Source organism: Notothenia rossii, assembly GCF_949606895.1.
Source record: "Notothenia rossii genome assembly, chromosome: 9".
In the NCBI taxonomy this organism is placed as follows: Eukaryota; Metazoa; Chordata; class Actinopteri; order Perciformes; family Nototheniidae; genus Notothenia; species Notothenia rossii.
Window position 1 is genome coordinate 14,612,151 of NC_136907.1, and position 22,688 is coordinate 14,634,838.

The window sequence follows — 22,688 nt, forward strand, 5'->3', positions numbered from 1 at the left end:
GGGCACTCAATGATCAGTTCAGTCCCTCTTCTTTTGCATACATCACATTTGACTTAAAACAAAATTGCAGTCATTCAATATCAATAAGATATACATCATATTTTATATTTTTTTATTTTTAGGCCTACAGAACTAAACATCATTGCATGTGCTCTGAAGATGAAAACTGGTCAGCTTTCTCCCTCATGGCAGACACATTATGTGTGGCTGTGTTGTGCATTTAAGGTGATTATTAATATGAATCTCTTTTTTAAATACTTAGTTGTCTGTGTTTTTTTTTTACTTTATACATTGTGCAAAAAACAGCTGTATTCTACTCTAGAAGGCCACCAGGTGTCTTGGTATTCATTTTCACTCAGTCTGTTCAACAGCTTTCCTAATCACTTCTTGAGACAAATCTGTTTTTTAAAATGCTCTCAGATAGATTTCCGTGACTGATCGACCTTCTCGTTGAATCATCTCAAAGTAAACAAACCCAACACATTTTCAAAATGGCAGGCAGAGGCAAGCAAACACAATCTCTAATATCCCTTTGCTTAAGCTGGGCTGAATATGAACAGCACAAGAGTAACCACTGCAGAGGTCGAAAAATAACTTTACAAAAATATGCAAAAAGATATCGAACAAATCTCTCTCAACATTCCACTTTAAACAATAACCATTTTTATGTGACTTGTAACCATAATCCTCATAGTTTGTAACAGGTAAGTAGGGAATAGTATACTGTGCCATAGTTTTAAAAACAATAATGTGTGAAAAAGTTATAATTTCTCTCTTGGGTTAGACCAGGAAAACTAACAGGGTAAAAATACCAGATTTATATATACAATATAGTGCAGTCAGACTTGTAATGTATTTACTTCAGCTTATGAGATTTGAATTGTAATGTGACTGTGATGTTGAAGTTTTGATTCTCAGCTTTAACTTGTAAGATATCTTGGGAAATAAGTAGAAGTGGCCCCGAAATGAAGTTGTCTGATTCAATATTTGGTTTGCAAATCATTTCCAGACTACTCTGCCCATTCTGCCAGGCTATACTGCTGCTGTCTTCACTGCTTTGTGGTTTTAGATGCTAGTCGCCTTCAGTCTGGTCTTCAGTAGTAAATCACATTATCAGTTGGACCGAAGTCAACTGACTGACTTCGTCTGAAATGTTTGGCAATAAAAAGTATTTTTTTTGCCCTGTCTAAGTGTGAAAAGTTATTATCCTGCTGCCTTTTGTTCAATGATTGAAAGGTAAAAGGACTGTGAATCTGATCATTCTCCCCCAATGTGGATGTTAACTCCCTCAAACACTGTAAGAAGCTGGGAGTAAGCAATTTCATCTCTTAGTTCTTTCATTTTAGATCCAATCTCCAGAGTACAGAGTCAAAACAAAAAGCACATTATTGTTTTAACACTCTCTATCTGCACTGCACAGTAACAAACTCTGCAGGGTTGCTAAGGGAAAGTTTGCACCTTTTTAGATTTAGAAAAAACTAATATTTTTAGCCTTTTGTTGCTGTTTTATTAAGGCCTGAACATAACTCTTGAGATTTATTGATTGCAATTCAGCATCGCTGAAATGTCTTAGTCACCAGTAACTGCCTCTGTGGCGCTGTCATACAAGTGTGCTGACAGGCAGTTTATGACACTCGGAAAGCATTTGTTATAGTGGTAAATACATAACATGTTATAGGTGTGTATTATATTTCCCCCTTGTCCCTGATGGCCCAACACTCTAAATGATAAAACAAGAATGGCTGTATTATATTAGCGTCAGTCTACTGCATCACTAAAAACAACGTAGCAGCCACATCTCATGGATTTGCATGTTATATACAGAATATAATACATTTGTCTGGTTAGGTATGATTTATGGTGTTTATTTACATATAATGTGTTTGGATCAACATATTTTAACTTCAGCTCAAAAGATAAATGACTTTAAAAGGAAAACGTAATATCTCAGCAATGTAGAAAAATAAGTCATATTCATTGTTTTGACATGAGGAAAAGGGTTGGTTGGTATCTAGCACCTATTGCAACCATGTTATTGTATACCAGTCTAAACCACAGAAGACATATGGGTACCACTGAATATATAATAAGTAGTTGTTTTATTCCCCGTGAATCACTCAAATACATTTAATGGGCAACTTAATGGCATTTGATAATCTAATATGTAAAGGCCTTCAGATAGAAAAATAAGTATAATATAATATTGTTTTCCCATTGTCCATTTCTATTAAAGGTCCCATGTCATGGCCATTTCTGCTGATCATAATTCCGTTGTTGAGGTCTACTAGAATAGATTTACATTGTTCATTGTTCCAAACTCACATTGGTTTCTCATACAGGATCTCTGTATAGTATGTGTATTCACTCTCTGTCCTAAACGGCTTGTTGGAGCTCCCCCCCCAGCAGCCCACTGTGCTCTGATGTGTGTTTATGTGTTACAATGGTGTTTACGTGGGGTCTGGGTGCCGTGTTGGCGGGACGTTGTGGGGCTCGCTGCTCCGCCCTTTGAGGCTCGAGGAGCGGACAGTGTGAGCTGGATTACTGGAGTCGTTTCCTGGTTGCTGCGTAGGGTCAGCGAGACAGCGAGACATCGCTCACTCACAGTTCGACACACTGAGTGGAGATCCACGGAGCCGCGGCTGACTGTGTGTGTGTGTGTGTGTGTGTGTGTGTGTGTGTGTGTGTGTGTGTGTGTGTGTGTGTGTGTGTGTGTGTGTGTGTGTGTGTGTGTGTGTGTGTGTGTGTGTGTGTGTGTGTGTGTGTGTGTGTGTGTGTGTGTGTGTGTGTGTGTGTGTGTGTGTGTGTGTGTGTGTGTGTGTGTGTGTGTGTGTGTGTGTGTGTGTGTGTGTGTGTTTGCACCTGGGTATGGTCACGTCACCGTCATACTCAGAAAAAGCTACATAACACACAAGGGGACCGGAAAAGCATGACATGGGACCTTTAACATATAATGTTTTTTAAATAATGTGATCTTTGAATGAGTTTGAACTATGCATATTGTACTCTTTTGTGCATGTGCTTTAAATTCAACTGTATACCTTGTGCTGTGTAAAAGCTATGATTGTTTATAAAGCCCATTTTTGTGCACCTTCATAAGCTGCAATAGCAACAACTCATAGAAGCTTTGATCAAGATCATCTGTGAAAATGCTTTTTCCCTGTAGCCTCTTTTTTATTTTCCTTCTGGAAAGGAGGTCATTCTGCACTTGAATGTATGTAAGTCAATTTATCAATATTTATAACTTTCTGGTTCCAACTATATCTTCCATCTAAAGTGTTTATTATATTACACTATTCATGAATACCAAGATGATACCTGAAGCTGCGATTAAGCAACTTGTTTCTTAAACAGTTCAGCAATCATATCAACCATTTCCTCTCACTGAAAATAAATCTGATCAAAGGTGTATCATCACTTGGACATAATTAGGGTTTCCTTTCACTTTACTTTGGACACCATGCTCTATCACTCAATTGTGTATTTGTTCCCTACTGTTGAACAATCCACTGTACAATATGCTGAATCCTATTTATTTATGTCATCCTAAAACAGAGAATGTGATGTCAAAAACGTTTTTAATTAACAGTAAACTAATCTGACAATATTCATGGCATTTTTCGTCCTGAAAAGTTTGCCCTCTTAACTCTTAAAATAAATGTGTTACATTTAAAACATAATTAAATGTCTGTGTGCTTTTGCCATTTGAGGTTTTTAACTAATTTAATTTGACAGGCTAAAATCATTTTAAAATCATAAGGTCATTAACATTTGGTATAGTTCCAAAAGAGCCATCAATGAATAATACTGAGCAAATTAAATATATATTTGTAATTGTACTATTTTTAAATAGTTATCTGCTATTTGTGTTCATGTTACCACATTATAACACATCACACAGACCCTGAGACAGGAGGACATAAATGCATACATAAATTAAGGCTAATTTTCACAAAAAACATGACCAGCTTGTCTTTGTTTGTTACCAAGAGGCTAAATCAATAACTGTAAATAAGATCTATCAGCTCTAACCCTACCATAAAATCAAAACCTATCGATCGCTGTGTCTCAATCGAGCCTTTGTCGTTTCAAGGATATTGACAAAGATGAATCTCTTTCTATTTGGGAGTTAAGTGAGTGTCATTACGGTGAAGTAATTAGCCAAAATCCCTATGCTATAAATGTAAAAGTGTCTATGTATAGGTGTGTTAAGTCAGGGATTTTCTTATTGGATCATCCGCATTTCTCCAAGGTTTGATCATTACATGAAATTCTTCAGTCGTTCACCTATCCTCCTTCACTCATTAATCAGGTAATTACTCCCCATCTAACCAACACGCCAACATAATCAATGCAATAAAGGGTAGTGCATTTCACTGGGGGTGCATTTGCAGTATAACTGATATTAGAAGTGGAAATGAATTGGGCTGCTGATGAAGTTGTACCTCCTCCTGCCTCAGAAGTCATCAAATGCTACCTTAAAACTAAGTAATTGACCTAGCTGTTTACGCCACCATAGCGGCAGAGAGCTCTGGGTGTATTTATAGTGAGAGCACTGTCGGGACAGCATGAATTATTGATGGATCCTGATGTAGATTTATCTGTGACCTCTAGGCCACCTGGGTGCGAACACACACATATTAACACACACATTCACATACTTAATCAAGTGTCTTTTTGGACTAAAATTGTGGCTCTTGTTATGATTTTCCAGGCAAATGATGACAGATGACAGTTGTGCAGTCCAGTAACCCTCAGTAACCCCTATTGTAGCCATTAGTGAGCCTTCGGGTCGTTAATCGGTTCATAGAAGATGTCTTTCACCCACTTGGCTTGGTCCAGAGAGATAAATTATTCAAAGCTCTGAAGCATTCAGCAAGGTACAGCACATACTTACAGTACATACAGTATACCTAAACTAAACACACACACACACACACACACACACACACACACACACACACACACACACACACACACACACACACACACACACACACACACACACACACACACACACACACACACACACGCACACACTACATGTCAATAAGAGAACAGTCTAGTTTTGATGCTTCTTGCTAGCTTTTGTGTAGACTTCCAACCCACTGACATAAAGGTCAAGTTCCCCCCAGAAACTGACTTCAAATGAGTTTAGTGTTATCTCCCTATTGTTGCAAAGGTCATGATCAAAAAACATGTAAACTGATCCTTGGCCTCGCGTGTCCGCTCCCTCTATCCTGGCTCAAACGCGGTACTTTCTCAGCAGGTCTGCTTGCCAATTGTACTTCCTCTCGGGGAACCGCTCCGGGATCTTGATCTTGTGGAAGTCTTGAATGCACTTATCCAGCTCCTCCTCTGTCGTCATCTTTTCTTTCGCCGGCCTTTTCTTGCTGGTGCTGGTGTCCCGGGAGCTCGCCGTAAGCGTGCGCAGCAAGTCACTCTTTCGCCGCTGCTCGGACTGCTGAACCGTGCCGATGGGGCCCTTTTTCGGTGGCCTGTCCAGGGTTTGGACGGTGGTGCGGGGGTGTGACTGGCGGCTGACCGGCCGGGAGATGACCGTTCCCTGGGGAGAGCTTGCCTCTGACTGGCTCTCGGAGCTGGAGGTGGAGAGCTCGTTGAAGGAGGTGCCGCTCTCGCCCTCGCCGTCACCCTTGTGATTCTTGCAGCAGCAGTCGCAGGGAGGGGAGGACCAGCGAGATTGACCACCTGGAGAGACATAGAACCAGAGAGGAAGCTACAATTAGAATTCAAGCAGAGCAATTGTTTCCACCTTTTCTTCTTTCCTGCGTCGATCATCGTGAACAGAAAAACGAGACGTCGACACACTGAGAGCCACAATTTAGTTAGAAAGGAGAAGAAAGGCAGGAAAGAACCCCAAAGACAGACAGAAAGAACAGACAGCTAACGCCGAATGCCTATCACCGAGAACGAAGGGACGTGACATTAGAGACACCTGGCTTGCTTTCAATCTAATCTTGGAAGTGAGCCACCTATACATCCATGCTGTCAAATGAAACAAGTGGAAGAATTTATACTATTGAAAACACACAACAAAGGTCCAGATTAAAATGCTATCAATGTACCGACAGCAAAACACTGAATGCAATGGTACTTGCTTCAATGAAGGAGACCCAGCAATACAAATTTAAGTATTTGAACTGCACAAAGAGATATTGTAATCTTGAGTCCGTCGATTTAATGAACAAATACAAATTCAAATCTAAATGACTTACGTGTAGTGTCAGTTCTCTAAAGCATGTCTTCCCTTTCACCAGCAAACCTATTCATACAAATTCATGGTTAGGTCAAGACTAAAAAAACACATCATCAAAGGGTTGTGTTATATAATTATATATATATAGATGTTGAACTACCCAGTATGCATTGATGTTGCGATTTGCAGGAAAGAAATGTCAAGATCAAATATTTTTTCAGCAGCATTCAAATGAAAGAGATTTTCCAAGTAATAGAGGTCCTAATGATCATTTAAATACCATTGCAACGTTTGACCTTTAGATGGCTTAGGTTTTCTGTATTTAAAAGAAACCTTTTCTGTCTTTGTACCTTCTTGAGAATGTTCCATCCCTTTGCAAAGTGTTTTGATATTCTGTGCAGTGATTTGATTAAAAGGGGCAAAGGTCAGAAGATGGTTACTATGGAACTGCTTTTCTCTCAAACATTTGATAATCGGATCTGCTTTCACCTGACCTAAAGCTTAGTGAGAATTATAGAAAGTTCTCAGTGTCGACGAGGCTGAGGCGGCTGCCAAAAACTTTAGTGCGGTCCAATACCGAGAGAGATGCAGTGATCCGTGAACATAGGTGAAAGGAATCAATTGCCCACCCTAATCTATGTGTGATTGTACAGTGAAAGGATGAAAGACACACAGGAACCAGAGCAGTGCCACACCTCTCACTGCAGGAAGAAGCCATTTATTTTTCATGCTAACCTGCTGAATAATTGAAGAGATATCTGTTGCTGAAGGACTCCACATACAGTACGTGCCAGCTTCCGCTATTTGATGCATCCTCTGCCCCATCAAATTCAATAGTACCGTTGTTTCTTTTCATGTGCTACTGAGTGTTCCACTTCAAACGAGATAGTACAGAACTATAAATAATGCTGCTTAAAAATAAATGCCCACCCCCTCTGCTTTTACTTTTGTCACCGTATTTGGATGGTTTATAGAGAGGCAGCCAAACAAAAATCGATTCATCTAACCAATGCTTGTACCTCAGAGCACCGCTCATAAACCTGCTGCTACGTATCGTTATTATTTTTATGTGAAATATTTCTTGGACAGCTCCGACACTTAAAACATCTGTTCTTCAAAATCTCAGGAAGATAACCATTGAGTACAGCGATAAATAACACACACAAAAACACACACACACACACACAAAAACACTGCCTTCCTGCTGTGTATGTAAAATAAACATCACCCTATTAAAGGCGGTGACAGAAATAGGACGTGACACCGTTTGTCACCCATCATAGTTCTTAATCTCTTTAATTAACAATGGCATTTACAGCTTTCACATGCACAAAGACAGAGAATAATAACCCACCGTGCTCTAATAGGGTGACTTATTAATGTACACTCCACCAGAAATGTATAAGCCTTCAATAAATAAAAGACGTGTTTGTTATGCAGTTGCATGATCGAAGACGTAACCCCCATGATATGTGCAATTACGTCTCTTCCAAACCTTTGTTCAGGGACACATGAGTTAATTTATGTCACTCTGAGTAAATAGCTAGTGCTCTGATCGATGGGACGCAGACTCCTAATTGGTGTTTTGAAAAATGGCCCCAGACTCTGGTGAATTGTTGAGCCTGCCAGTAGCCAATCTGCCTGTCCAAATAACATTAACAAGATGAGACGGCTAAAGCTGCTGAAACAAATGTCTTTAAGAGCCTCATGTGAGTGTGTGTGTGTGTGTGTGTGTGTGTGTGTGTGTGTGTGTGTGTGTGTGTGTGTGTGTGTGTGTGTGTGTGTGTGTGTGTGTGTGTGTGTGTGTGTGTGTGTGTGTGTGTGTGTGTGTGTGTGTGTGTGTGTGTGTGTGTGTGTGTGTGTGTGTGTGTGTGTGTGTGCGTGTAGCCTTGCATCTGTATATTTGATATATGGCTTTCTGATAAAACGAGTAATTACATCCACCTCCTTGTAGCCCTGCGCACTAAGTCTCGACAGTGACATGCTGCTTTAACTTACAGGTATTGTGAATAGCTATTAGCCTCTCTCACCAAAGACCAGGGAGGGATCACATTTATTTTCTGTCAAACCTTTAGCTTCATGACAAATCGTCAAGCAAATATATAAATCGAGAAAACCACTTACAGGTATTTTAAAATCCAAGCACTGATAACTGTGATATTTTTTAGATAAGTAATTGAGTGTCTTCCCTCTCCACTACAGTGATACTTTAATTATGTTCCCAAAAGGGTATCAGTGTTCAGTGTTGATGCTGCATGGCACATTACGTCATGTTAGTGGTAAAACCAATTTCCCCCGCTAATTGAAGCGGGAAAAAGTGTAAATATAAAGACCTGCATCTTCTCAGTGGTATTTACACCACAAGTTTATAGTGTCTTGCTAATTTATGCGAAAATTAAACCACTCTTTATGATGTGTTTATTCAGGGTTTTTGTATATGTGAGGTTAAACTTTCTTGATTGCTAATATGAGGTTTATCTTATTGCTTCACATCGCAACGTCTCTGCCTTATAAGAAACAACAAAGGAAACAGACATAAATTCCATCCGCTTCAAAACAAAGGGTCCTACAGTTCTGGCTCTATATACAACTATAAATACTCTAATAATCATCAGTCATTTATTTTGCCTATTACAATGTATATTTTTCGACAGTTGTCCCATAACAAGGGTCGAAAGATGTTATTTCTGAGACCCTCAGTTTAATTTTACCTAACTGTTATTAATGATTTGCATTTTTGACAGGTTGCTCTGGAGCTTTAAAGTTTACACTGATGGAGGTACCATAATTAAAGGTCAAGGTTTCAGAGTCTAAAGGCTATAACTGCCACACAAGCAGTTTTGATTTTAATTATACTTGTGAGGAATGTTGCATCTTGTTACTGAGTGGCCCAAAGGATGCCTGCATTTATCATTCCAGGAAGATATTTATAACTAAGTTTGCTTCTTCTTATTCTGCACCTGAGGTCATTTAAATGACTGGAACTGAAGGCAGCCCACTTACCGGGGCAATTTATCAGTACTTCTGATAATACATGATTATTAGAAAAGAAAAAAAACATTTCCTATCTAGTCATTTTCAGAGGTGAGGTATATAAGCACTCCACATGCCAGGCATTTGACAGTTTCTTTCTATGACAGTGATACACCACAGGATGATCCGCTCACTCAGAAAATAACCTGAGGTTCATTTTTCATACGAGTCGGGAGATATCTTGGGGGGAGCAGCGTCCCCATTTCCTGTCACTCACGCCCACATGCATGTCGGCATTTTTGAGAAAATGTAGAATAAATCAAAGGAGGCGAAGGAAAGGCACAGCTACTATAGCCAGAATCTCTCTGATTATGAACTGAATAATAATGTTAGAGTTTGTAATTTATGACACCTTATGTACAATTGTATATGAGAATATATTTATTTTCATTGCAGTCTATTTCTAATTAAGATAGCTGTGTAAAAACAAGAGCAAAAACATATAGAAACAATAGAAACCCTGTATTGATACCTGCAAAAACACATCAGCCCAATGTAAGAGCAGTGTGCTTGATGCTGGAGGCAGCAAGCTGAAATCTGGAGCTTCAGGCTAGAATTGGGCAGGAAAATGCTTCAGGAGCACTTGCCTTCAGTCAGACACTTAATCCCCAACATGCAACAGGGACTGACAGAAAAGACTTGTGTGCTGAGAAGCTCCTGGGTGAGAGTTTATTTAACTGTATACATTTGAATCAGGGTAAAAGGGCACTTGTTCAGCTTACCTTAAATAAACAGATAACAAGACTTAATAAGTGAAGGCTGTAGATCAATCATAAAACACGCAACACAAACTTTCTGACTATGTTTGACGTATGTTTATTTTATGTCTACATTGCAAATGCGCTAACAAAAGTAGTACAAGAAGTGAATGTGTGTGGTTCTGAAGATACAGCAGCATGCATGTGTGAAAGATATATTGTGTATATGGTGTAGTATAAAATATGTAGCATCCTGTGCCCTCATAGGAGAATAAGGTCACACTTCCCTTCATGGCTGAGTGCATTTTTGTGTGGTTGTGTGTCTAAGTGCACGTCAGAATCCATATGTGTACATGCACATGCATGTAACATGTGAATTATGATGCACCTTAAGCTAAACACTGATGTAGGTCAGTCTCTGTGCTTCACTCCCACTTCCTTTCCTCCACCTACATCATACATAGTGTAGTGTGTGTGCATACATCATACATAGTGTGTGTGTGTGTGTGTGTGTGTGTGTGTGTGTGTGTGTGTGTGTGTGTGTGTGTGTGTGTGTGTGTGTGTGTGTGTGTGTGTGTGTGTGTGTGTGTGTGTGTGTGTGTGTGTGTGTGTGTGTGTGTGTGTGTGTGTGTGTGTGTGTGTGTGTGTGTGTGTGTGTGTGTGTGTGTGTGTGTGTGAAGTATCCATCAACAGCGTGTGTGTGTGTGTGCGCGCCTCTGGTCATCCCTCAGTGTGTAAGTGACATTGGCCTTGGAACTATTAGCTGTATGCCGCTGGGCAGAGAAAGGGAGGCTGATGTCAGGTGGGGTTCCCATTCGTGTCATCAGAGGTGTCAGACTGTTGGCCATGCCTCTGGCCAGCATCACTCAGCGTACACACCCTCTTTTTCTGTGTGTGTGTGAGTGTGTATACTCTATATGCAGCAGTTGATTCATTTGATCTCATGTTGTTTCTCTTCCAGTGTGGTGGGAAGGAAGTCTGATTGAAGTCTAATGACTGTCACAAACACACAAACACACAGACACACAGACACACACTCGCACACACACACCCTTCCTGACAGGTGCTTTAGGCTCTGATGTATTGATCTCAGCAGGGACCTTCGCAACTTGTGTTAGCTCTGGTGAGTAAAGAGACCTGGTTGCCTCACAAACAATCACAGTGGAATAGAATAAACTCTTCCACACACACACACACACTGCACACTAAAGAGGTTAAGCACACATTTAGTGCAAAGCTCAATTATCCAGATGTATAAGATCCATCATCTATCATTCTTTTGCATCTGTTCCCTACCATATTAAACCCTGACCCTATGGAGGCTTTGTCATCCTGAAGGTGGGACTTTCTCGCAGTACAAACTCTATCAAATTAACAGTAGCTTGTGACCATTAGAACACAGTTCTGACTGAGAACACTAGCAAGCATCTGTAGTTCTCTTATCTCCTTCCATCCCCATTTAAGATTTAACACAGCTAAAGTTTGTGTCTTTAAAACAGCTCATGCAGCACGATTTATGTCTTTTTCTTCAAATAATGCAAGCAGAATGAGATGTGTCCCTCAGTGATTGATGTTTCCTTATTGAAAAGACCTTTAAAAAAAGAGAAAGGACTTCAACATTTTGAAAATACTTTTGACTCTTGCATAAGTACATAAACACATGCACAGAATTCATTTTCAGAGTTCACATATTTTCTCCTTTCTCCTCTGTATGCTCCTTTCCTAGAACCTCTTCTATTTGTTGTCCTTTTTCACCTGTGTCTCCACATATATTTATCGTACCATTCCCCTACTAATCCCTGTATCAATGGTTTGGCGCATCAGTGGACGTGTATGGACGATTGCCCTCTGATTGATTTCTGTCATACAGCCTCTCAGCACTGGGAGGCTGTTCACTGGAGATACTGTACGTTAAAATCTGATCATCTCATCATGTGCTGTTGCCATGGAAACACAAACCCGCCATAAAACACGATGTCGACGTAACTCAAGGGTAAATGGTCCAAACATCATCAGACTTCAGATGACCGTTAATGGTAGAGCCCTCAACTCGTCTCTGATAACGAGGCAGCCCTCAACGCATCGTACACACGGTTCCGTCGCATGCTTCAACGGAGACGCTTCCCATTCACTTTGAACGGGGTGACGTCACGCTTTGCCGAACTGAATTGTGGTTCCATTGCTTCGCTTTGCCTCCGTTGCTCGCGGTGAAAGTTGCGAAAAGTTCAACTTTTCAATGTGGACGGAAGCACCAGCCAATCAAATCATATGCCCGTACAAGCGTTAGCCAATCGAACCGCGTGCTTTGTGTGGCGGGGCGGGAGATTAATGTGATTGGTTGTTGATCGGGCACCAGACACTCCCACCGGCAAGCTTCAACGAGACGGAACCGTGTGTACGATACGCAAGATTTCTGAGCAAATTGTTAGTCTTCATATGCCGTTGTTATGGAGACAAATTCCTCGCCATGAACCACGGTTTTGCTGTAACTCTTGTATACATTGTCTAAACAGCGCATAACCTCACACCTTTCTCGATGGTCCTGAAGACATCTACGTAACACATCAACTTGTGGACAACAGCAAATCTGCGCAGATTGTTGAAGACGCGCTCATCCCTGCTTGCAGCCTTAATTATTGTTGTGTTTTATATATGGGTTAGGGTTAGGCATACAATAATGGACTGTATTATAAACTGTATTATAAACGCTTTTTAATCTAGAGTCTTGGCTATAAATCATAATCTTATAATATCATATTTTCCAGTGTTGCCTAAGTGATATACTTAAGTATAAAATAAAAGTACTTAAGTATTTCCATTTTATGCATCTTTATACTTTTCTAAATCACTTCATCTCACAGGTAAACTCAAATGTCACATGATAGTTAGCTCTCCGGCCCTGATCAGCTCTACAGTAAATGATGTAAGCACAGCAAAAGCAAATAAACCTCTTCTATCCATCACTCAGTTGTTTCTGTATCCCACCTCAACTCTGCCTTTTGCACCTCTCTGCCACTGTCTCACTCCTCTCTTCTCACCTTCCTGTCTCTTCTTCAGTCCGTCCCATCTTCTTCTGTCTTCCCTGCTCAGATTTTCCTCCATCCATAAGTCACTTTATTTGATTTAATTGTGTGTCAGACTACAACTTTTCTAAGGAAGCAGTTTATTCCAGTGTTTTAGTTGAATTTGTCAAAAGATCTCTGGAAAAAATGCAAATGAATTTGAAGATATGGCAGAAAACCTCAAGAGCAATGAAAATCAGGAAACCCAAACTGATGAGCTCACTGATTTGAAATAATTCAAATAAAATCATTACAGTTCTCATTCATAACACTCCGTTCGATGTCTCACTATGGGATGCGCCTCATCGCGGAGCAAACAGAAGCATTAATCTCATTACGCCAATCCTGATTGGCTGGTGATCTTGACGTCAGCGTCAGGGAATCCACCCCCTATAAGTAGCTTGCGCTACGCCGCATGCGTCATTCAAACACCTCTTCTCGCTTCAGAGCACATCTCGAGAAAGATCAGTAGCTAGCTAGCTTAACGGTCCACAGACTGATTTACGAAGCTAACCTTCGGTCGACGGGCGCTCGCCGGCTACTTCTATATATACTTCTGCAAGAAGACTGTTAATACCAACACACCAGTTAGTATTGCAAATCGACCTCGCCGTTTTCTCCTCGGGAATAAAGGTAAGGTTTTGATTTTTTCAAGCTAGCAACACACGTGTTGCTAGCTTGTCTTCCCTCACTACCGACACCACGGTAGCGAGGACGTTTTTTCTTTTTCTCTCTCACACCAGAGGAGGGGAAGATAAAAAGGGTATTAACACACCAGTTAATATTCTTTGAGAATAAAATTCTACACCGTCGTTTTTTCTCCGGATTAACGACAGTTGGGGAAGTATTTTTTCTCAGCAACGTACCTGTTACGAGCGGGTCCTCTCCACGCCGTCACCACGGCGACCGAGATGGACGCTTCTCTCCCTCACACCAGAGGAGTCAGGGACTCGGAGGCTCGGCTCTGTGGCTGCGGGTTGAAGATATCAGGCACAGACTCACACCAGGTCTGCTCGTCCTGTCTCGGGCTGGAACACGCCCAGGAGGCTATCGACAACCCCGGCTCGTGCGGACATTGTGCCCGCTTCACCATCAAGAGCCTCCGCCGACGGCTAGCACGCCAAGCTAGCTTGTCGGGTCAGGACTCCCTCATGTCCTCTGATTTACCGGACGGAAATCAGGACACGGGGGCGTCCACCACAGAGATGGAGCCCCGCACTGTGTCGGTCTGGGGCTCATCAGTAGTGGCAGCTGCAGAACCGGAGTCCCGCGCCGTGTCAGGCTGGGACTCGGTGGCAGCGAGGGACGTGCGAGCGGAGCCCCGCGCTGTGTCAAGCTGGGGCTCCCAACTGGACCTCACCATGGTCTCGCCCGCGGATGATGTCCCGGAGTTGGACTACATGGAGGACGAAGAGGATGAAACCTCTGGATTCCTCCTGTCCGACTCTGATGAGCAAGACGATGATGTCTTCGTGTCATCAGCTCAGGCTGCAAAGCCGGGAGCGATGGCTGCTCTCCCGGGCGATAGCACACCAGCTTTGCCCTGTCTGAGTATAGACCTGCAGGCCGTGTGTCAGCGTGCCGCAGCCAGCCTAGACATCCCATGGCCCGAAATGGCCAAGGAGACCTACAGGTCCCGTTACGAGGGGAAAAATTTGCCCCAAGCAACGAGGACAAAGAGGCAACTCCTGCCGGTCTTCCCGGAGATGTTGGATGAGGTATCGATCTCGTGGAGAGACCGGCCCTTCAGCAACAAGGCCCCAATCCAGAGTGCCTCCTCCCCTAGACTGCGACGGTATGGAGAGGCTCGGCCTGCTCCGCATACCGCCGATGGAACCGCTGGTGGCAGCTCACCTCCTCCCGAGGATGGCGACTACACCGAGCAGGAACCCCACGCTGCCGGCAAAAGCGGACCGGTTCCAGTCAACCATGACTGAACGGTCCTACAGAGCCGCAGCATTGTCTGCCAGGGCTTTGAACATTTCCTCGCTGCTAACCGCTTACCAAGCGGAGCTCTGCGAGGATCTATCGAGTAATCCTGGACCGGCAGTACTGGACGAGATAGCCGCGATCACGGACATCTGTCTCCGCGTTCAACGCTGCGCCGTCCAGGCCACGGGAAAGGCAATGGGAATTATGGTGGTGCAGGAAAGAGCTAGATGGCTCAACCTCACCAACCTCCCAAAACCGGGAAAGAGAGGATGTGCTGGACATGCCCATTGTTCCCGAGGGGATTTTCGGATCTGCGCTCGCTTCTATGCAGAAGAGATGCGAGTCCAAGAAGAAGGAAGACGAGGCCCTCCACCTCTGTCTTCCTCGATGGGTCCAGCCGCTGCCTTCACAGCGGCAGTCCCTCGCCCAAGCTACCTCAGCTGCTCGGTTTAAAGTACCGAAACAGCAGAGGTCACGGCCCGCCCCGAGTCCCCAGCCCAGGCAGGAGACGAGGGCGAATTGGCCCAGAAAGTCTCCGGTTCCGGCTGCAGCCCAGGCGCAGCCAACCCGGAATTTCGGCCAGCAGGCGAGGAAGAAGAAGCTGGCGGCCTGACAGCCTCCTCTTCTTCCCTCGGTGACGGAGCTGGAAGGTTCCCCAGCTCCAGATGTGTTCCCGCTGCCTCGAGAGATGCCTCAAAGCCATCCTCAAGTGCACCAAAACACATGTCACAATATTGCTCTGTTTTCTCGGATAAAGCATTTTCCGCTGACGCATCCAGGCCTCAGGCTGAGGGCGCAGCTCAGAAAAATGAAAGAGAAAACAATAAAACCAATAAACAGCCCCACATTTGTTCCCCTTTGAGAGCAGCTACGGCCTCTCTCAAAAGGCGGATGATGAACGGGTCTGTGAAGGCACCGCCGCCACGCGCATGCGCAGTAACGACTGGGGCTGTGAGGCTACCACCGTCACGTGCAGGCGCAGTGCCGGCTGGGGTTGTGAAGGCACCTCCGTCACGCGCATGCGCAGTGTCGGTGGGGACTGTCAAATCGGGGTACCACCGTGTTCAGACACTAGAGGGCCCCATAACACAACAAATAGAGACTCAAGAGGGCAAAAGACGTGACATCTCCGCTGGCTCTAAGGAGCGAACAGTGGAAGATGCTCACAACGTCTGCTTGGGTGTTCAAGACAGTTACACGGGGTTACAGACTCCAATTCGCTGTCACCCCCCCTTGCTTCTCGGGCGTTCTGTATTCACAGGCCCGAGGGGAGTCAGCCCACATTATAGAAAGAGAGATTCTCTCACTTCTAGAAAAGGAGGCTATATCTATAATACCCGCCGAGCAGAGTCAGAGCGGCTTTTATTCCAAGTATTTCCTCGTTCCCAAACGGGGAGGGAACGGAATTCGGCCAATACTAGATTTGAGGGCTCTGAACAATATCTAAGAAGATACAAATTCAGAATGCTCACTCACACATCTCTGCTGCGTCTCGTGCGACAAAACGACTGGTTTACATCAGTCAACCTGAAAGATGCGTATTTCCACATCCCAGTATATTACCCACACAGGAAATATCTGAGGTTCGCATTTCAGGGGATCTGTTACGAATACAGAGTACTTCCCTTCGGTCTGTCTCTCAGTCCAAGAGTGTTTGTACGATGTACGGAAGCCGCGATAGCCCGTTAAGACAACAGGGTATTCGCCTGGCAACCTACCTAGACGACTGGCTGCTTCTCGCACAGTCGGAACAGGAGACTATTACGCAGACAAATGTCCTCGTAAAGCACCTGCTCAACCTGGGTTTCATAATAAACACAGAAAAGAGCATGTTGTGCCCGGCACAGACTGTACTCTTCCTGGGTTTACACCTGAACTCGGTGCCCAGCCCGCCTGTCAGCGGAAAGAGTGAAAGCTTTCAGAGCTTGCCTCGCTCATTTCCAGCTGCGCAAACATGTTCTTTTCAGATCATGCCTGCGGTTACTGGGGCTCATGGCGTCAGCCATCCTGGTTGTACGGCTGGGACGGTTACACATGAGGGAGTTTCAGCGCTGGGTAGCCGCTCTAAAACTAAACCCCGCGCGTCATGGAGCACGGAGAGTGATGGTTACTGTGAAATGCGTAATGGCACTGCGCCACTGGCTGCACCCGACTTTTCTGGTACGGGGCGTGCCTATGGGTGCTGTCCTTTCACGGAAGGTGGTCACCACAGACGCATGTCTGACAGGCTGGGGAGGTATTTACGAAGGTCGTCCGGTGAGGGGTCTCTGGAGCAGAGACCTCCAGCGGTCGCACATAAATTACCTGGAGCTTTTAGCGGTGTTCCTCACCCTAAAACGCTTTCTGCCTTTTCTCAGAGGACACCATGTCCTTGTGAGGACGGACAATACGACCACAATATCGTATATAAACCGACAAGGGGGTTTGCGCTCTCTCCAGTTACACATGCTGGCACGCAAACTGATCTTGTGGAGCTGCGGCCGTCTCCTCTCTCTGAGAGCGACGCACGTACCGGGTGTGATGAACCTCGGTGCAGACCTGCTGTCCAGAGGTGTACCACTATATGCAGACTGGACTCTACATCCAATGATTGTGAGCCAGCTGTGGGTGCGTTACGGCCGAGCCGCGGTAGATCTGTTCGCATCAAAAGAAAATGCTCACTGTCAGCTTTTCTTTTCAATGCGCGATCAAAACGCACCATTAGGCGTGGACGCGCTCGCGCACATTTGGCCTCCGGTCCTCCTGCTTCCTCCACTAGGTCTCTTTATGACTGTAAGTGGAGGGTGTTTGAGGACTGGTGCCTTCAAAAAGGGCACACCTCTTTTCAATGCCCTGTGGGAGTGATTTTATCATTTCTACAGGACCTAATTGATCAACACAGAGCTTTCTCCACGATCGAAGTCTACCTGGCTGCTATTGCTGCATGCCATGTGGGTTTTGAGGGTAAGACGGCTGGCCAGCATCCTCTGGTCTGCCGTTTTATGAAGGGAGCTTGCAGGCTCCTTCCTGTTTCCAGGTCACTGGTGCCCTTATGGGACTTGACAGTGGTTTTAGATGGGCTCACTCGAGCCCCATTTGAACCCCTGGAAGAAGCTGACATGAAGCACCTGTCACTCAAGACAGTGCTGTTACTGACCCTGGCATCCGCCAAGCGAGTCAGTGACATTCATGCGCTATCTGTACATCCTTCATGCACTCAGTTCGCCCGAGGGTTAACGAGAGTGTTGCTGAAGCCCAACCCTGCCTTTATACCTAAGGTGGTTGGTTCATGTACCCCCTTTGACATTGAGGTATTTCCTCCGCCGCTGTGTCCCTCCGGGGAACAGCAGCCGAATTTGCTATGTCCAGTCCGTGCTTTACGCACTTATATGGACAGATCAAAAGAGTTTCGTCATAATGACCAACTCTTTGTGTCCTGGGCTAACCCTCAGAAGGGCAAGCCTGTTACTAAGCAACGGCTCTCTCACTGGATTGTGGAGGCAATTGCTTTGGCTTACACGAGTCAGGGTCTGCAGGCACCTTCGGGTTTGCGTGCTCATTCGACTCGTGGTCTGGCTACATCCTGGGCTTTGTTCAAGGGTGTTTCCATCCAAGAAATTTGTGCAGCAGCGAGCTGGTCCTCGCCGCTCACTTTTGTCCGCTTTTACAGATTAGACGTCTTTGCTCCCAGTGTGGCCCATGCAGTGCTGGGCCCCCTGCTGAGTTAGAGCTCTAACTGTTAAGTTCTGGTTGGTCTTGGTGACTTTTGAGATAAGCTCGTCTGGCAATTCGGGAGCTACAATATCCCATAGTGAGACATCGAACGGAGTGTTATGAATGAGAACTATAGGTTACTTACGTAACCCCAGTTCTCAGAGTAACATGAAGTGAGATGTCTCACCAGACGGCCCTCCTTGCTATGGTGAAGCGAGAAGAGGTGCTTATTTTGAATGACGCATGCGGCGTAGCGCAAGCTACTTATAGGGGGTGGATTCCCTGACGCTGACGTCAAGATCACCAGCCAATCAGGATTGGCGTAATGAGATTAATGCTTCTGTTTGCTCCGCGATGAGGCGCATCCCATAGTGAGACATCTCACTTCATGTTACTCTGAGAACTGGGGTTACGTAAGTAACCTATAGTTTAGTTCTGACAGTGATTTAAGAAACACAATGCAAACACTATGTCCACTCAAATACTTTTTACAAACCATCAAAGCTTATTCATGATGAGCTGTTTTGATTCATCCTTTTTTTAATATTAATTTCCCCAATAACTTCAATCTTCATGTCAATCATTTCAATACCAACTGTGAGGGAATATTTCTGTCTTTACTCCTAGATATTTAACTGTGTGTTGATGTTTATGACCAACCCTGGCACTGTTATCTCTCTTAAGGAATGGGAGGCTCCAGCAATCTTGATAAACCAGTTCAACTCTCGGTCACGAAATGGTTTACGGCTGTGGGAACGCTGGCTTCGAGGCCATTAAGGGTCAGACGCAATTTATTCAGGGTGCCCAGCTGTTTAGTCTATCTCCCCAAATATGTTGTTTACTCTCTCTGAACTAGTTAAAAGTCCTATCGAGAGAGAGGCGCGGGAGATTTGACATGGCAACCCACCAGGGCAGTCAGAATCTCTGGCTGTGTGACTTGTGATGTGAATTTCTCCGGCCGATACTTATAAATAAATATCAGTGTTTGACATCAAAGCTCCAACTCTCCTCGTGTCTCTCTGAGTCCTGACTCTCCATTGCTGCAGAAGTTTCCCTTACACCAACGTTTACTCAAATCTGAGGACTGCAGTTCTTATTTTTACCGGGCCTGCTATGTTGCTTTATACATACATTTTATTATTTGTAAAGAGACTGTCCACGGAGGTAGATGAATCACACTTAAGCACATGAGGTCTTTGTCAAACAACATAAAAGGAGGATTTTCAAAAAAACCTCAAACCATACATACAGATTTAACTGTATTTTACCATCACAAGATTGTGGCTCTGATATTTCATGCATAATAAACTGAATACATTTTAAACTCAATAATTAATGGACTGGCCCCTCTGATGCTATTACTACAATACTAAGGAATGTTGAGATTATATGAGTGAGGGTTCAGTCTATGCGAACAAAAACAAAGTGGAAGAATTTGTTCCTCCCTTGAGCATCAGACCGATGTGTAGCACCATAGAGAATCAATCAAAAAAGAGAGAAAATGAGACGCTGGCTGTACCCTGTGTGATTTTCTGGGCATATGAGTCTATTTTCTGGTTGAGAGCTGATGTAAAATGGATTTTATTTTAGTTCATAAGCTCAGACAAATACTCTTTGTTCCACAAAGTCAGTTTTATGTTATTGTCTGCGGAGCGGCTCCTGCAGCACTTTGGCACGACCTGTTCATTGTGATAACAATGTGATAATGTGTTTATCAATAAGGAGATTCTACTTTATTTTATTATATCTTCCAGGGCAAAGAGAGGTTGAAAGAACAGCAACTTAAGTTGACAGTCATTTAGAGTCTTGCCCAAGGACGCTTCAGTGTGACAGATGTTGCTTTAGTCAGGAGTGTGGACCTGCAGCAGCCGGCTGTACATCTCAGCTGTCGGCCCTTAGCTGTGGGAAGAAGCTTGGTGGGTCAGATATGGATCGAACTGTCCCTGGCCCTGGGAAGCAATTCTGGAACAAGATATCAGCTGCCAAAGGAAAATTCTGCATATTCAGAATGCAAGACACGTATGTTCCCAAGCAGACTGTTGGTTTCGAGTTGTATTTGCAAGGTTGGCTTAATAGATAACGAGAATAAGGCATTTTCTTATCCCTCTCCCCTTTTTGCCTCTCTCTTCTCCTCCTGTCTTTCTCTTTATGCAGCGTAATTAGTCCCACACAAGGCAGCCCATTATGTGACTGACTGTTCATCCTAAACAGCCACTTCTTTAATGCTAACATGTTCTCACCGCTGCATTTAAGGGTGGACAGTGTAAGATATAGTCTGATTTTTTTTGCAAACCAATAAAAATTAATAAACATTATCAACATAATGTGAATAGCTTACAGTGTTGTTATGGTGTGGTGTCAACACGTCTTAGTGTTGCAGAGATATGTACTGTAATTAGCATGCTAACTGACTACTTGTTGTTTCTTCATAGGTAAAATGCTGCCCCCTTTTTCCTTTGAGCAGCCGGCTCCGTGTAACACGTTGCACATTTAAGGGTAAGTGTGCTTCTGCACTCACGCTTGTTTTGTTTTGTGTCCCTGTGGAGGGGAAATGCCTCTCTTCCCTTGAAGCAGGTGTTACATTTTCCTTCTGAGGGTGACACTGTTTGGTGGAAGGAGTTTCCATTTCTAGCAGCACTTGTATTTCCCTTTTACTGTTCCTCATTCTTTCTGTCTATTGATTTTCTCCACTCATCCATCCCTAGTCATTACTGTGAATCTTAGTGTGTGTCTCGTATAAAGCCATGGTGATCTAAAACAGTACATCTGAAAATGTATGTAACACATGCCAATGCATATAATTCACCATATGTTACAGAAGCACACTAGCAAGTTATTTCGTAAGGGATTACACACTTGGTACTATGGTAAATTGGTGTCGGTTTCCGAGAACAAATGTGATACCAATGCCACTTTTAGTCGAAGTACAAGTTGAATGTGTAAAAAAAAAATACATTTGTGATAGGGGAGGTCGAGAAACGAACGATGGGAAGAAGCAAAACAAAGGGAATATGGAAAGCTGTTCATTTTTCAAAAGTAAGGTTTAAAGTTTTAAACGGTTGCAACACGAAAGAAAATTACCCATTAATATGTGACATACTGTAGACCAGCAGTCCCCTGATTGGAACGATGGGGACTTGCGTATTTCAAACCATTTCAGAGTGGCTGTGCTGATGCAGGCTCAGTGACATTTCCCTCTTGAAGACCAATCCTCCTGATTACTAATCAAGCTTCCTCTCCAAATTTAAAAAAAGTCTCCATTTCAGAGAATTAGTCTCTGATGGCATTCATTAGTAATACTGGCAAATGATCATTTACAACCCACCATATCTAGACTGCCCTCTTAAAATTCATCATGATGCAAATTAATGATCCTTCTTTGGAAAAAACAGAACTCTGGTCCATCTCTGCAGCTGTCACTGAGTGCAAGGCCATCAGTGTTCACACTGTTACTGTGTGAAATGTTCTCCTCTATAATTGAATAATATTAACAGCCTTAATGAAAAGAAGTTGCAGATAAAGGCAAAAAACTGTATAGTTTCTCACATGAGTTGTAGAGATGAATTAGTAGCTTTCTCCCCATATACAGAAAATGATGTCCAAGCCAGTAAGACTTGCAATTACTGCAAAAAAGATATATGTTGCAAAAAAGGTCATGCAAAAATATCTATTGATTGTCAATAGTGTTGCTCCCGTTAGTTGGTATAGTATGGTGGCTATTTTGGGGATATATTATCTGAACATATGCATACGTATGTTACTAATCTAATACAACTTATTATCAGGGTGTACCAAGAAGTCAGTCAAGTCGCTTCAGCTGATTCAAAATGCTGCAGCTCGTGTACTAACCAGAGTTAGGAAAAGGGACCACATTACTCCTGTTCTGGCTGCCTTTCACTGGCTCCCTATAGAACACAGGATAGAATTTAAAATTCTTCTTCTCGCCTACAAAGCCCTTAATGGGCAGGCGCCATCTTACCTTAAAGAACTCATTATACCCTATTGTCCTACTAGGGCATTGCGTTCCAAGAATGCAGGGTTGTTGGTTGTTCCTAG

The 22,688-nt window shown here is 43.6% G+C and overlaps 1 protein-coding gene across 1 annotated transcript in view; it reads right to left on the bottom strand.

Annotated features, from left to right (window-relative positions):
• Nucleotides 1-2,858: 2,858 nt before the first annotated feature.
• The window catches only part of kctd16b (potassium channel tetramerization domain containing 16b), a 72,805-nt gene continuing 52,975 nt past the window's right edge, over nt 2,859-22,688 (bottom strand). Inside the window, exon 2 of the mRNA XM_079651199.1 lies at nt 2,859-5,706. Within this exon, the coding sequence (XP_079507325.1) occupies nt 5,243-5,706 (464 nt within the window). The 3' untranslated portion in view covers nt 2,859-5,242. The remainder of the gene's footprint in view (nt 5,707-22,688) is intronic.